General features: G+C 44.2%; 1 protein-coding gene across 4 annotated transcripts in view; it reads right to left on the bottom strand.

The window, feature by feature from the left end:
• Positions 1–14,171, bottom strand: part of LOC149281173 (mediator of RNA polymerase II transcription subunit 13-like) — a 97,907-nt gene extending 83,736 nt beyond the window's left edge. For all 4 annotated transcript variants that reach the window (XR_016278072.1, XM_089499707.1, XM_089499709.1 and 1 more), the window contains exon 1: positions 13,849–14,171. Coding sequence is in view for 3 of the 4 variants with exons in the window: in XM_089499707.1 (XP_089355833.1) it covers positions 13,849–13,920 (72 nt within the window). In the remaining variant the exon portion in view is untranslated. The remainder of the gene's footprint in view (positions 1–13,848) is intronic.
• Between the last annotated feature and the right edge of the window lie 990 nt (positions 14,172–15,161).

Raw genomic sequence — 15,161 nt, 5'->3', positions numbered from 1 at the left:
TTTTCACAAGTCATCGTTGTGGTTAAAAACCCCTTTCTCTCACTTTATGAGGTTCCCAGAACTGCAGTATGAAACACGCCTACAGCTGTCTAATAGCAGCCAGTTAAATCACCTCCACTGAATGTTATTGATGGCATCTCCTTTTAACAGATACCATATGAATGCCAAAAATTCAGTCCTCTAGCTGCGGTCATATAGCTTACAAAGAAAATGGCTTCCTAACCAACAGACAGGCCCCACCACACACTATGAAAGCACCTTTAAAATGTTACTGTAAATTTTAACCCAAGTTGAGTTAGTTGGCTGCACCTCTGAATATGTCATACATTCCATGCATTATGGTAATTTGGAAGCATAGCATTTTGACCTCCATCTGGTTTGTTCCACGCACTGAAAAATGAAGCAAGCTTATACATTTGCTATGTGCTAAATAGAGAGCGAGCCAACATGCCTCACCTGAGGGAGCCGGAGACTATAATCTTAAGCACACATACTAGGAGGTAAGCACATGAAACTACTTAGGATTCCTTATCATTGCTTACTTATGACTGAACTGTGATTATACCATTGTACCAGGCTCAAGGCTAAATCTCTATACACACACACTGCAGGGCCCCCAGATATCCAGTGTCTTAAATGCACATGTGCACCGAATGCGTCATTATAGGCCATATTATAGATGAGGGGGGAATAGTGGAAGAGTCCGAGCTAGTGCATGCGACTATGACTTTGAAAACCAGGGTTCAAATCCCTGCTCAACCATGGAAACACACTGTCTGACCTTGGTCAAGTCACACTCTCTCCGCCTCTGAAGAAGGCAAAAGCAAAACCACTCTGAAGAAATCTTGCCAAGAAAACCCTGTGATACGTTTTTTGCTAGGGTCACCATAAGTTGGAAATCCCTATAGGATTTAAGGCTAGGGGAGAAACTATACTAGTGCCTATCAAATCAGCTTCAAAGACCTCAGGATTAGTACAGTGGGCCCTTAGTATCTGATGGGGTTTGGTTTCAAGACCCCCCTTGGATACCAAAATCCGTGTATGCTCAAGTCCCATTACATGCAAAGGCCTGGTAAAATGGCATAGTAAAACATTCTAAAGAAATCAAAGACTGGGTTGTGGAAGACACACTTCTGTTTTTAACAAAGAATATTTTTAAAAAATCATGGATGTAGGTAAGGCAACTCTCAGGTCAAATGCAGTGTCAGTAAGATTTGTATTTGTGTGTGACACTGTACTAAGAAAGGGGCAGTATTTGTAATTTGTAATGTGATCCAACAGCACTCATTGCTTAACTGCAGGCTGCAGCATAATCACATCAGCACACAGAGATATAATCCAACCAGCCTTAATGTTTTAGCAACAACCCTGGCATTTTTCCAAGAGACAGGTGGTACGCCAAAGGGCAAAAGCACACTATCCTAAACATTTCCTTGTCAAGTAACAAAGAGTAAGAAAGTCCCATCTGACTGGAAAGAAACCTATTAAATTCCCAGAGAACGCAGCTCTAAGAGTCAGAGTCCCATTTAACTTTCACCAACCAAATGAGCTTAGAATGGTTTGTGTACATTGTGCAAAATTGGCAACAAAGAAATATAGTCCTTCGTTTAGTTGCAATAATTCGATTCTCAACGCTGAAGTCACGAAACTGGAATAGGTGAAGAAATTCATCATCACACTAAAAAAGAAGCCATAACCTTATATGTGAAAAAAATAATAAAGTTTATATACAGCAGTAAAAGCAGACATTGTTATTGATCACAAAGTGTCTTAGTAACAAGACTAAGACCGTGACCCAAGACACTTTACTGAAGAGGCAGAGCATAACTTTACACACACAAGGGCTACATCCTGAGTGTGCAATGTCATTTCATTCATAAATTGCAATGCATGTGCAATGGCACCACATGTGCAACTCTGGTTCTGCAACCTTGAATGGTCATTCTGCGTGGGACAAAAAAGTTCAACAGCTTTAATAAGGGGACTCACACATATGTAAGACATTAATAGGATACTGGCCAATGTTTTATAATGTATGTTGCGGACAAAAAATATGGAGCAAATGCATGGGGAGAGTGGCGATCACTCCATGACCCACCCATGTCCTGTGCACTACTATCTCTCACACTCTTCTTTCATGTGCCCTTGCTCAGTTCCATCCTCTCACCAGGGTTGGGGGAAGGAAAGTCTCTGCAGAAATGGAAAGGGCAAGTAGAATCCCAGCAACATCCCACTGTGTTGCTATACAAAGGGAATTCAAATCCATGAGCGTTGGCAGTTCATTGACATAAGTGCTCCCTGGATGTCCCATTCTGCTAAGCAGAAGCAGAAAGAGGGGACCTCAGACTCCTTATAACTTACTATTGCCAGTTAAGAGTTGCACATAAGGGCAGGAAGAGCAAAGCACTGCCAGGATCCAGTTGAATCCCAACAGGCTGCCTGGAATCAGATGGGCAGTGCTTAAGTATGAGGGCAGAACCTCCACAAGGTGGATTACCACCCTAAGTATCCGTCTCACTCAAGAGTACCTACAGTTTCACAGCAACAAAGCCCTTGAATATCATGTCCCGGAAGATAGTGGATTGCTTATTTTCCTCATGTAAGGGCTGTTTCCAACCTAGAAGAGCATTGCATTAGAGAAGTGGCCCAAAATATAGATAGGTGCTTCCATTTGCACAAGAACTTTTCCAGATCATGTTATGGCCCACCAGACATTATATGCTATAGGCTTCATCTTCTTTGTTCACACCACAACATGACCCCAATACACTGTGGCACCAGAGTACAAGCTGTGCCTGTATTTCACCAGAAGTTAATAATACACTTTCTCGTTTCATTCATAGTTCGCTGGATCCAAGACGGTGTGTTGAAACTGGTGGTATTTTGTTTCAGAAGGAAAAAGATGAAGAAGGGAAAGCAAGGGGTCTCTTGTGTTGCTGCAAAACAGTAACAAAAAAATCCAAATGTAGTAGCATTGGCTTCTGGACTGCTATGACAGAACTGTTTGCCTACCATTTCTAGAAAGCAATGCTCAGCCCCAGAGCAAGCACAAATAAGTGTTTCAGGGTCTGTTAAATTATCAGTGTACCTGACAAAGTGCTTTAAGTGCCTGTTAGCACCAAGATGCCTTTCAAGCGACAAAGTATTTAACATGTTTGGCATAATGACAAATAATCTGTCAGTGCTCTGTAAGTGCTTGTAAGAGTACTTAAGTTCAAAATGGTTGTCAAATTTGGAATTCTAGCAAGAACTGGTTGGTATGCCAGGAAATAGGTATGAAAATGAGAAGTAGAAAACCCACAGGGAATAAGAGCCAAGCAGTTATTTTACAAGGCAGCCGGCATTCAAAATTTCATCCATAATTACCCGAAGCATTTTATTTAATCCTCCAACAGAACTGAAATATTTCCAAAGAAATATTGATTCAAATAGCTATCTGGATACCAAAATGTCACATCAGGGAAGTAAATTTCACACTAATACAACTAACTCATGAACTAACCACAACCTCAGCTACAAAAGCATGCAGCAATTTCTCAAAGCTAGCTAAAATCCAGCAGCCACCAAAACAACTGAAGATTTGGTCAGCCTTTTATAAGTTGAAGACACTATCTCCAAGTGTGTGAATTCTGTAAGCCAGGGTTTGGGTTCTTCAGGTTCTGTAACATACTTTTGTTTTGTTTTTAAATAAGACTTCAGCAAGAAACAATATAAACAGGATTTTTTTTTCTTGCCAAGATTTGTTTGGAGCATTTTTGTCTTTGCCTTCGTTTGAGTCTGAGAGAGTGTGATTTTCCTATGGTCACTCAGTGGGTTTCCATGACCTAGCAGGGATTCAAACCCTCATCTCCAGAGTTGCAGACCAAGGCCCAAAGCACTGTGCTGCACTGGCTCTCAGAATTAAACATGGACTGGGGAAAAGCAAACAATTAAAGTTATAGTTTAATCCTTCTGCTAGGGAATATTTGAGGTTACAAGCTCAGATGCAGGCAATGAAGTCGCATCTATCACAAAGATGGGGAATATGAGGTTTTTCCAGGTGTTTTTGGACTGCATTTTCTTTCAGCCTCACTGCAGCTATGCTGGGTAGAACAAATGAGAGTTACAATCCAACAACCTCTGGAAGGTCATGGATTTCCCAACTTGGATCTATCATGTCCAGAAAGTGCACATTTATGACTGTGACTTCAGCAGGCAATAATATAAACATATATACAGGATAGCATACAAGGCCTTTGCAGTACTGACAGTTCTGAAAAACATAAGTGGGTGTCCAAAGGGTCTTCCTGCATGGGCTACAACCTCTGACTGTGAGTCCACAACAACAGAGTACTGTACTTCTCAGAGTCCAGAGAGCATGTTCTCTGCTGTGGCTGTGGGCGTATTTGGCCTCTGTAGGGTTATGTTTAAAGGCCCAATAAAGCACATGGTTTGCATGTAATACAAACCAATGCTTTGCCCTGGAATCCACAAATGCATTCCCCATGGGCACCATAGCAATTGGCTCTCCCAAATGCATGAAGTGTCTCTTTCTTTAAAAAAAATGTTTTATTAAATAAGTGTCCCTTTCGATGAGAATGAAAAGATATAGATAAGGCACAAGCAGCCCATCGAGTTTACTGTTGTCTGGATCATCTGCATAATTCTACAGGTGTGAGGAAACAGAAAACTGAGCAAGTCACTGTGATCAGGCAGAAGCAGGATTATCTCAGCTATTGGAACAAGTAGCATTCCAGGCTAAAAACAAAAGGGAGAAGGAGAGCATGACCAGCTAAGATTCTTCTCAGCATATACTGACTGTAAAGATTTGCAGATCAAGCAAGGAAGGTAAAGAAACATTTAAGGAAGGTAAAGAACATACAAGTCCAGGCTGGCGATTTATTCCCCTTCCTCTGACAGAGTGGTTTAAGGCTGGGACAAGCAATTTGAAATGGTATGGCCCCAGACAGGCCAAAATAAAGCTGCTTCAGGTCACTTTGGAGGTATGGTGTTTCAATGATGCATGCGTCCTAAGACTCTGGAAGCTGCACCAAAGCTGCACTCCAGTCCTTAGGACTGGAGCATGACTTTGGTGCAGCTTCTGGACTCTTAGGACGCATGTATCATTGAAAAACAGCATACCTCCAAAGTGACTCGAAGCAGCTTTATTTTGGCCTGTCTGTATCAGGCCAAAGATTTCTTTGCAGACTAATTTAATTTGTTGTTAGAAATGCTAAAACCTCATTACAGCCACAGGAAAAGCTTTTGTTAAGCAAATGTTTAATATGTTTTACAACATGATCCTGTGTCTGCTAATGCAAAGGTAGTTCCACCAGTACGGCACAGCTTACTCCTCGATAAGTTTACAGTACTACAGCCTTATGAAAGTGTGCTGAGGAGTCAAGTGATGCATCCACACTGGAAAATGAAAACAGTCTGACACCACTTTAAGTGCCATGGCTTCATCCTGTGGAAACTTACGATTTGAGGTTTGGTGAGGTATTCCACCTTGTCTGCCAGAGAGCTCTGGTGCCTCACTAAACTACAAATCTCAGGACTGTGTAGGATATTGTTATGACAGTTAGAGTGGTGCCAAACTGCAGTGTGGATTCACCCCAAGTTTGTCTTTAAGAACAACTGAACATTAAGACACTTCATCATACAGCATACTTCAATGTCCCTTTTGAATAGTAAGAGTAATTCATTTAAAAAAACCTGAGACAGTTTTAAGAGGCTTGAAGTCTCTTAAAATCTAATTTGTACAGGAATACTGAATAATCTCCAACAGCTATTTTTTTCTAAACCCTCTAGGCAAAGAGTTTCAGTGATCTAGACTTAAAAATTGGCTGTATGGAAAAGTAAGCCCTAGCCAATGAAAATGTAACACTGCCAATCTTTAATAATTGTAGATTTGGAAAGGGTCTTATAGTGCATCTAGTCACCTCCCGTTTCACGCAGAGTACCACAAGACTTTTCCCCATATAATTAATTTAATACCCCAAAATGTAAAGATGTATTATTTTGCAATCTTACACAATATATCTGTGGTGAAGAACGAAATCAGGCTTAGAAGAAAGAAAGTGAAAAAGTAAACACCATGAAATCAATCACAAAGTTAAAGAGCTCACTTTAGCTTAGATGGCGTTCACATTATTTATTAATTCATTGAGTTAAATAAAACTGCTATCTGTTTTAAAGCATACGTTGCATTGTTACAAAGTCCAGTGAATCAAGGTTTCACAGCTGGCAAATAAGAAAGAATGGTTACCCACCAAGGGGCATCTGTGGACTCCTGGCTTTGCCATTTGATTCTCTACCCTGGATTTAAAGAAGTCACTGAAAAGTATTTCTATTTGCATTTTAACGTTTTTACTGTACACAAGCGGAAAAGGATTTGTGCATGCTTTCCTAGTCCTCAATCTACCCTGTTTTTTGGAGAGAAAGAAAAAGACTGCACAAACTTTATAATACCAACAGCACATGTCACCTTGAAAGATAAGCAAGAGGACACACAGCAAAAGGACTGCAGTAGGGGAAGTGCCACGGCTCAGCAGTTTGCATGGGAAAGGTTGCAGGTTCGGTGCATGGCATCTTCCCATTACAAGGGCTTGAGAAGAGTTGTAGATGTGGAATGAGAATCATCCAGCCCCCTCCCCACCCAGAGGTTGCTGGACTGCAATCCCCAGCAGCCTTAGCCAAAACACTGGGAACCCTCCTTATATGTTTATTCTACCTAACTCCATAATGCCTTAATAGGGCTGTGTTATAAATGCAATTTCACATACATATATGTACTTTTGCAGTTGACATACAAAGACTTCATTGTAAGTACCATCTGCATACTAATTCTAATAAAGCTAGGAGACACAGCAAGACAAAAATGTCTTTCTTTGGCTTTGGGGGCTACTAGTTTCGCTGCTAATTTCTGTTGCTTTTATGGCATTCCTGTTATAATGGATTTGTTTTATACTGTTTTTATCTAGTATGTAGGATTCTACCCTTAATAGCAGCTTTACAGGGTTTTTAAACAATAAATTTATAAGGCAAACCAGTCAGCACCTATGAAAAGCAGGGCCTGGCAAGCCTCCACACCTCTAGCAAGAGTACTTAAAGCCCAACTATTCCATAGAGGAACCATACAATGCCAAAAAGATTATGGATTAGCTATCATTCCGCCTTCCTTTCTGGAAACATAAAACGTTGTATCCTAGTACAGACATTTATGTCCACTACTGTAAGCTGAGAGTACTATTTATATTTCCAGTGGTGTCAGGCTTAACTAAACTGATTTATTTTATTTTCAACTGAAAATCCAATAAAGTTAGATCATTCATCATAACAAACCATTTCCAGCTTCCACAGACGTCTTTCCAAATCCATGGATCTGTCCCAATTATTTCTCCAAAACCACCATACGGGCCCCATTTATAATGAGATATTAGTTCCCCTCAAGTTTTATGTAAGTAGTCACAGTTGTTGTTCTTCCATTACATCTACACCTCAAGGTCCGCAAACAAGTTCTTTACATTCACAGCCACCCTTTCATTATACAGATTCATCCCAATGATTTCTACTGGTAATTCTACTGGCTCAGTGCTTAGTCTCCAGAGAATTCCTACACCTCCACTTCCTTCTAAATGCTGAGAAGCAAAATGTCTCATTGTTACACAACTGTTAGGGTATGCCAACCTTCTGAAACACTCGCAGTCATCTCATCATCAGAAACAGTACCAAGAAATGCACAATGATGACTAGCATCCACCTGTCACAGAAAGGACAACAGAGCAATGTAACAAAGGTTAGGTGCTTCAAGGTGCACATAAGACCCATTTATTCCCATGCATAATGTCAAAACAGACAAACCCAACCGATCTTACTACTGCATAAGCTTTCCACACAAGAGCCAATGGATGCTGGGATGTCCCTCGGTATGCATTTTGAGGCTACATACAGTGGGCCCTTTGGTTCCCAGATGCCCTGTGGATACCAAAATCCGTGGATCCTCAAGGCGCAGTGAAATGTTGTCCCTTATACAAAATGGTAAAATCAAGGTTTGCTTTCTGGAACATGTATCTTTTTTTAATATTGCCAAGCCATGGATGGCTAAAGTCATGGCTAAAGAAACAATAGATATGAAGGGCTGACAGTACAAGAAAAATGACCTGTAAAGCATCAGCTGTATAAAATACTAGCGGTAAGCCTTGAAGGCAAACATTACTTGCTACAATGGTCATAATACCCAAGAAGCTGTTGTGACATGCACTCCAGTGCTCAGAACTGGATTCTGAAGCAAAGATGCCACAGCTTCCCAGCATATCTTTCCAGAAAAAAATCTTATTTTAATTTGTTAATGAGTTAAAGAGTATCTGTTATATCAAATAAATCTGGTAAAAGAAATGCGAGCCAGCACCCACGCCTCGAAACTATCAGCAAAAAAGGGAGCAAAGTAGAGAAAGAAAACTAGCAAGTGTTGTGGTTGAAAGAATGACAAAAGGGAACTGAGGCTATTCAATACCTGCTACATCCCGGGGGAATTCCAGATGCCAGAGGCATCTAACAGATAAGCATACTAGCAAATAAGATTTTTAAGCCTCTTGAGATACAAGTGTCTAACCCTCTCTTAAAAATCAAGAATGTGTACACCAATATCTTGACAGAAATGCTACCATCAAGGCAAATCTTTTACAGAGTAACACTACTGCGATGCTAATAAAAGAAGCAATAAAAATAAAATTAAAACATTTCCTTGTTTAGGCCACAATGAATATTACAGTAGGCTTGGCAACAGCTATTTCAAGATCTGAAGGCTATGCAGGACAACCCTATGCACTGTTACTCATAAGCAAATCCCAATTTATTCAGCGGGGCTTGCATCTTAGTAATTGTGTACAGGGTCTCAGTTTCTATTTGTGTAGAAATATATAAAGACTGGGTTAAAGCCAAAAAAACAAGGACGCAATAGGCCTTACCATATACCCAGATAGCCCACTTTAATATATGTATGTAATATGAGTATAGCAGGGGTAAGCACAAAACATCTGGATGGCAGCAGTTTCATACCCCACAGGATATGCTTCGCTGCCCCTATGTGAGTGGCTTTGAATGTATCAATGATACAACAAACCATCACACAGAACCCTGCGTCTGCACCAGGAACACAACATAAAGCATTTATTAGCCCTCACTGAGTTTTCTTCAAAGAGAGGTTTCTGGAAAGCTATTCCAATTTGAACATTTATTAGAAAACGAACACCTCCAGCATATATGCACAGCAATCCCACATGCAACTTTTTGGGTGGCGCCGGCAAACTTTGGAAATTTAAGCAGGAGCCTTGGAATGAATAGAAAGACAGAGAGAAAAGTGCAAAATATTTAATACTGTAACAATCCCATGAACTGCCTTTTCTGTAACTATGGGTCATTGCAGAACTGTGTTTAAGCATAAATCCTGTTTCAGTCTAACATGGAACACTGCAGTTGGGAGCAAGAACATTTTTTAAAATAAATTGGCCTGCTTTATATTAAATCATTAACCGTTTTAAAAGCTAGTAAGTCAGGCTTCATACCAAAAGCACCCTGGCACACGCACACACATCTACCAGTCTGAAGTTAAGTGCTGATCCTTCAGGTCCTGACCAAATTCATTCCATTTCTATTAGTCTGTGTGTGACCACAATCACTTTTCAAATGGAAAGCACGGTCTAACCAAGGCATCAGGAGCTGTACCTGCAGCCCAGCAATGATAAAGAAAAGTAGGGAAATTAGCGAGAGGACAAATTTCAACAAAAAGACTCTCAGAGGTGCTACAAGATCTCTCAACGTACTGATTCTACAGACTACAGCTTTGAATTCTCTCTCTAGAGGAGCTTTCTACCTTCAGTTCCACAACCCCCTTCTAAACCCAAACGCAACATGGGACCCTCACAATGTCTCTCTAGGCCTTTTGTTCTAATTCTCCCCATCCCACTTTCTTATTCAAAGGGGAACAGTCTGTGGCGCTGTTGCTGGGACGCATCACGCAGGGGTGCATTTTCATTTTGATCCAGCAGCATTAAAAGTCACTCCTTTACCAAACCTACCCCACAAAGAATCAAGTGCTCTGGAGGCTCCAATTCCTCAACACTGGGTTGGAACTTGTGTAACCTGCGCTATTCCTTTTCATTTCAGATCTAAACAAAACAATGCTCTAAATAAACCCGCTCGACAGGAGGTTGACAAGGCAAAGCTTCAACCCCAGCCTGCCTGCCAGAGAAGGAGAAAAGTGAAAGCATGGAGGATCTAGTCAGAAAATCATTGTTGGTCTTCCTCAAGTTCAGTTGACCTTCTTTGAAAAGATCCCTAGGTAGCTGTAAGTCTGAATAGCTGACCCACAGAGCGCCATTCAAAGCGCGGCATGCAATCCAAGTACAGAATGAAAGTTGCGCATCAAAAGCTTTCATGGCCAGCATCCATAGTTTGTTGGTGGGGTTTTTCAGGCTCTGGGGCCATATTCTGGAGGAGTTTATTCCTGGTGTTTCGCCAGAACCTGCAGCTGGCATCTTCAGAGAACGCTGGCATGGAAGTGAGTGGGGTATATATATCGTGTGACCTTTGGTTGAGAAGAAGTGGTTTACATGTTAATCTATGTGTTGGTCTGGTGTTGAATGGCAAGGCCTCCGGGGGACCATTTAATCAGTGATCCATTATATATACCCCACTCACTTCCATGCCAGCATTCTCTGAAGATGCCAGCCACAGATGCTGGTGAAATGTCAGGAATAAACTCTCCCAGAACATGGCCACAGAGCCCCAAAAACCCACAAAAAGCTAAGAATGGAAGTTGTCAACTGCCAGCCTAAGATGAAAGGGGGGGGGGGAGTTTGGTGCTGCTGCTTCTGAAATTCATACCAAAGCTGGAAAGGGGGGGTGTCTTGTTCCACACCTCCTCACACACATACTCTGCCCACGATGGGAGGCACAAGGCTGCCTTAGCTGCCATGGCAAAGGGAGCTGCTTGCCACAGTTACCCCATTGTGTGCCACATGTAAATCCTGCTCAGGGTACATGATCAGTCTGTGAAGGGAGAAAAATCAACAGAGCTCCAAGTTGAGATAGCAAGGGAGACTGCAGTGCTGGGGTTTGCTTTCTTTTTATCACCCTCTTTTTCTGGCAAGAGAAAGCAGAGATGGTGGCTGGGGGTGGCAGCAAAGTGGCAGCTCCACCTGTGTGAGTCCCTATAGGGCACAATCTCTCAGTAGGCCAGAGAGGTAGGGATCGGGAGGGGGGAAGGGGGGTGAAGGAAAGGAGAAGGGGGTCAAGCCTCAGAAAAGGGCTGAGCAAGTTGCTCCCTGTGGCAGGCCAGACACTGGCTCAGCCCTCCCTTTCACGAGGCTTGCTTACCCCAGAATCAAGCCTGGCTCCTTTGCAAGCAGCTGGGGCTTTGCTGGTGCCCAAGGGGCAACCTGGATGGTCTCTCCCCTAGAATGAGGGATGTAGGCATGTAAGGCCTGGCCCATCCAAGTGACCCCCCTGCCCTGAAAGTCTGAAGAAAAGGCACAGGACAAGGAGCTGGCAAGGGGGAGGGAGAGAAGAGGCATTCCTGGGGAATCCACTCTCTCATGGGACAGCAGCCAACCAAGGGATCTTGGAAACTTCTAGCAGTGTTGGCCCTCTAGCAAAGTACAAGGGCATCCCAAATCCACAAATTAGAACCCCATTTATGGGGCCAACCAACATGCATAAAATACACAACGCCAGCTTTCAAAGCTCCACTGGCTTCTTCATCGAGGGGATGAAAATCATACAGGAGGGGGAAGAAAATGATCAAACCAGGATGTGAGTCACAGGCTTTCATTTTCTCAAAGGTTCAGCGTGGATTCTTCTTCTTCTTCTTCTTCGCAGGGACAGCTATGCAAGGAGGGATCAGGAGACTCCTCCAAGGCTTTGCTGAGGGAGGGCTGCCAACATTCAACTCAGAGATAATCTGGGGCAGCATCTATTTAGCTCTCCCTCGAAGGATGGAAGTCAATATCAAACATTGCAGGGGGGGGGGGGGGAATTAATATTTCCATAGAAAAGTTTGCTTCACAGAGCTTCCATGGGCAAAATACCACCTATTTTTGAGGGAGGGGATGGATGCTAAGCTCACTGGGGTGTTTTTCCCAACCTCTGATCTCTGTAGACCAAGAAAAGGGAGGAGGGCTCACCCCAAGAGTTAGCCATGGCCTTTTTTGGTGCCCATTTGGACCCAGCTGGGGACCTAAAGAAGCCATCCTGGATGCAGTGGACATAATACTCCATAATTATTATGTCCATAACCATAATACACGGACATAATACAGGGCACATAATACCGTGTATAACCTGTAATACACTGAACAGAACACAGTGTATACCCTATAATACACTGGATATAAATACGGCACATACTTCATTATACACTGGACACAATGCAGTGTACGCTCCCTAATAAACTGGACATAATATAGTGTACACTCCATAATTATTATGTCCATAATTATAATACACTGAACATAATACAGTGTATACTCCACAATACACTGGACATCATAAAGTGTATACTACACAAGACGCTGGATATCATAGAGTGTATACTCTGTAATACACTGGACATAATACAGCGTATACTCTGTAATATACCAGACATAATACAGTGTATACTCCACAATACACTAGACATAATACAGTGTATAGCTCATAATACACTGAGCATAATACATCAGACATAATACAGCATATACTGTGTAATACAACGGACATAATACAGCATGTACTCTGCAATATACTGGACTCTGTAATACACCGGACATAATGCAGTGTATACTCTGTAATTATTATGTCTGTAATCACAATACACTGGACATGACAAGTGTATACTCTGCAATACACTGGACACAATACAGTGTAGGCTCCCTAATAACCTGAACGTAGCCCAGTGTGTATTCCATAATACCCCTCACATAATCCAGTGTCTACTCCGGAATACACTGGGCATAATCCATCGCATAGTCTGCAATACACTGGACATAATAAAGAGTGTACTCCATAATGCACTGGCATGCTCTGTAATATACCAGCCACAATCCAGCGTATACTCCAGAACACACCGGCCATAATACAAGGCAGACTCTGCCATGGTTGTGCCACACTGGACATAACAGGATATGCCCTGCGTCCCGCCCTGAGCCTGAGAGAGAGGGGGCCAAAGGGGGCCAAGGGCTCCTGGAAGCTGGCTGCTCCGGGTCCTCCACAACAAAGGATCTGCCATCTGGATTGCCCTTCTCACATCCCAATGGCAGAGAGAGATGGGTCTGTGCCTGGCGTCTGCTCCACCAAACGCAGCTGCTGCTGCTGCTGCCAACTTCTTCCTTGCAGCCAGGCTCAAAGGGGGCTGCAAGAGCTGTCTAGAGCATTCTGCTTATGGGAATATCCCAGTGCATTTGGAGGAAGGAGACTGAAGCCTGGGAAAGCCCCTGCTGCCCAGTTCTTTCTTCCAGTGGGTCTCAAAGGGTCTACAAGATCCATTCTTCTCACTGCATCCAAATGCACCTGAGGAAGTAGCCCCAAGTCTAGGGGAGCTCCTGCTGCCCAGTTCTTCCTTCCACCGAGTCTCAAAGAGGCTGCTCCCAGAGACTAACAGGGCTATGTCCCAAGGCACCCCCTTTGAACAGCCCAGGGCCTCAACGCCAGGGCATCCTGGGAGCTGGAGTTCTGTGGGAGCCCCAGCAAACTCCAAAGCCCTGAGCCAGGGCCGCCTCAAGGCGGCTTTGGGACGGTCCTGGCTTCGCCTGGGCAGGGGAAGAGAAGTTGGGACTCGGAGGCGAACTAGAAGAGCCGGGAGGCAGCCCCCAAGGCCCCTGGGTGGCTCACCAAGGAGAAGAGGTTGGAGTGACAGTCCTCCAGGCTCGCCCCGTTCGCCGCCGCCGCCGCCGCCGCCGTCATGGTCCTCCTCGGCGGGGCATGTCTGAGGCGGAGGGCGGCGGCCAGTCAGTCCGAGTCCGCCACAGAAAAGGCGGGCGAGGCCGGGGCTCAAGCCCTGCTTCTTCGGCTTCTTCTTCTCCTTCTTCCGAAAGGGAGGCGGTTGGGCTCCGGGCAGAAGCGGCCCTCGCCCTCGCCGTCGCCGTCGTCGCCTGAGGGGCTCGCGAGGGGCGGGCGGAAGCAACGGCCTCCCTCCGCATTCCGCGTTCGGTCCTTGCCTTCGCCGCCCCCTCCTCCTCCTCCTCCTCCTCCCTCCCTCCCCGCAGCCCTGCCTTTCGCCCGCCTCGCCGCTAGGCTTGACAGCGATGGCGCCCGCCCGAAGCCCCGCCCACGCCGCCCGCTATTGGTCCGCCTCGCGTCACGTGGGAGCAGCAGCAGCAGCAAGAGGCCTGAAGGGATGAAGCGAGGCACTCAAACTGGGGCTCTGACTGAGGCCTTGCTCTGACACACAGTTCCCGGCAAACCCACGAGAGAAACGTAGCTTCGGGACTGCCCTGGCTCAATGCTCAAGCATGCTGGGAGTTGGAGTTCATTGAGGCCTCAGAGCTCTCTCTCTCTCTCTCTGTGACGGAGAAGGCGAAATGCCTCGCCAAACTACACTTCCCAGAATTCCCCGCAGTTAAAGCGCTCTCCAATTGGAATATTTCGGCGTGGTGCGTTGGACCACATTCTGTTTGGGGCTTTTGGGGGGCCCTGAGGCCTGGGTCTGGGATGGTTTATTCCTGATATGGGGGGGGGGGGGCTTGGGGCCTTGTTCTAGAAGGGTTTATTCCTGATATGGGTTCTTTGGGTGGGTTTTTCAGTCTCTGTGGCCATGTCCTAGAAGAGTTTCTTCCTGACATTTCGCCAGCATCTGTGGCTGGCATCTTCAGAGAATGCTGGCATGGAAGAGAGTGGGGCATATATATATATATATGTATGTATGTATGTATATATATTGGTTGAGAGGAAGCAATTTCCATGTTAATCTGTATACTGTTCTGTTGCTGAATGGCAAGGCCAAGACCCTCTCAACCTGGAGTCACACAGTAGATATATATATATATATATATATATATACACACACACACATACACCCAACTGTCTTCCATGCCATCATTCTCTGAAGATGCCAGCTACAGATGTTGGTGAAAAGGCAGGAAGAAACTCTTCAAGAACATGGCCACAGAGCCCGAAAAACCCACAAAAAACTATGAATGCCAGCC

The sequence above is a fragment of the Sceloporus occidentalis genome, unplaced genomic scaffold (genome assembly GCF_023333645.1).
Source record: "Sceloporus occidentalis isolate IW3139 unplaced genomic scaffold, rSceOcc1.0.p SCAF_138, whole genome shotgun sequence".
NCBI lineage: Eukaryota > Metazoa > Chordata > Lepidosauria > Squamata > Phrynosomatidae > Sceloporus > Sceloporus occidentalis.
This window is presented reverse-complemented; position numbering and strand designations above follow the sequence as displayed.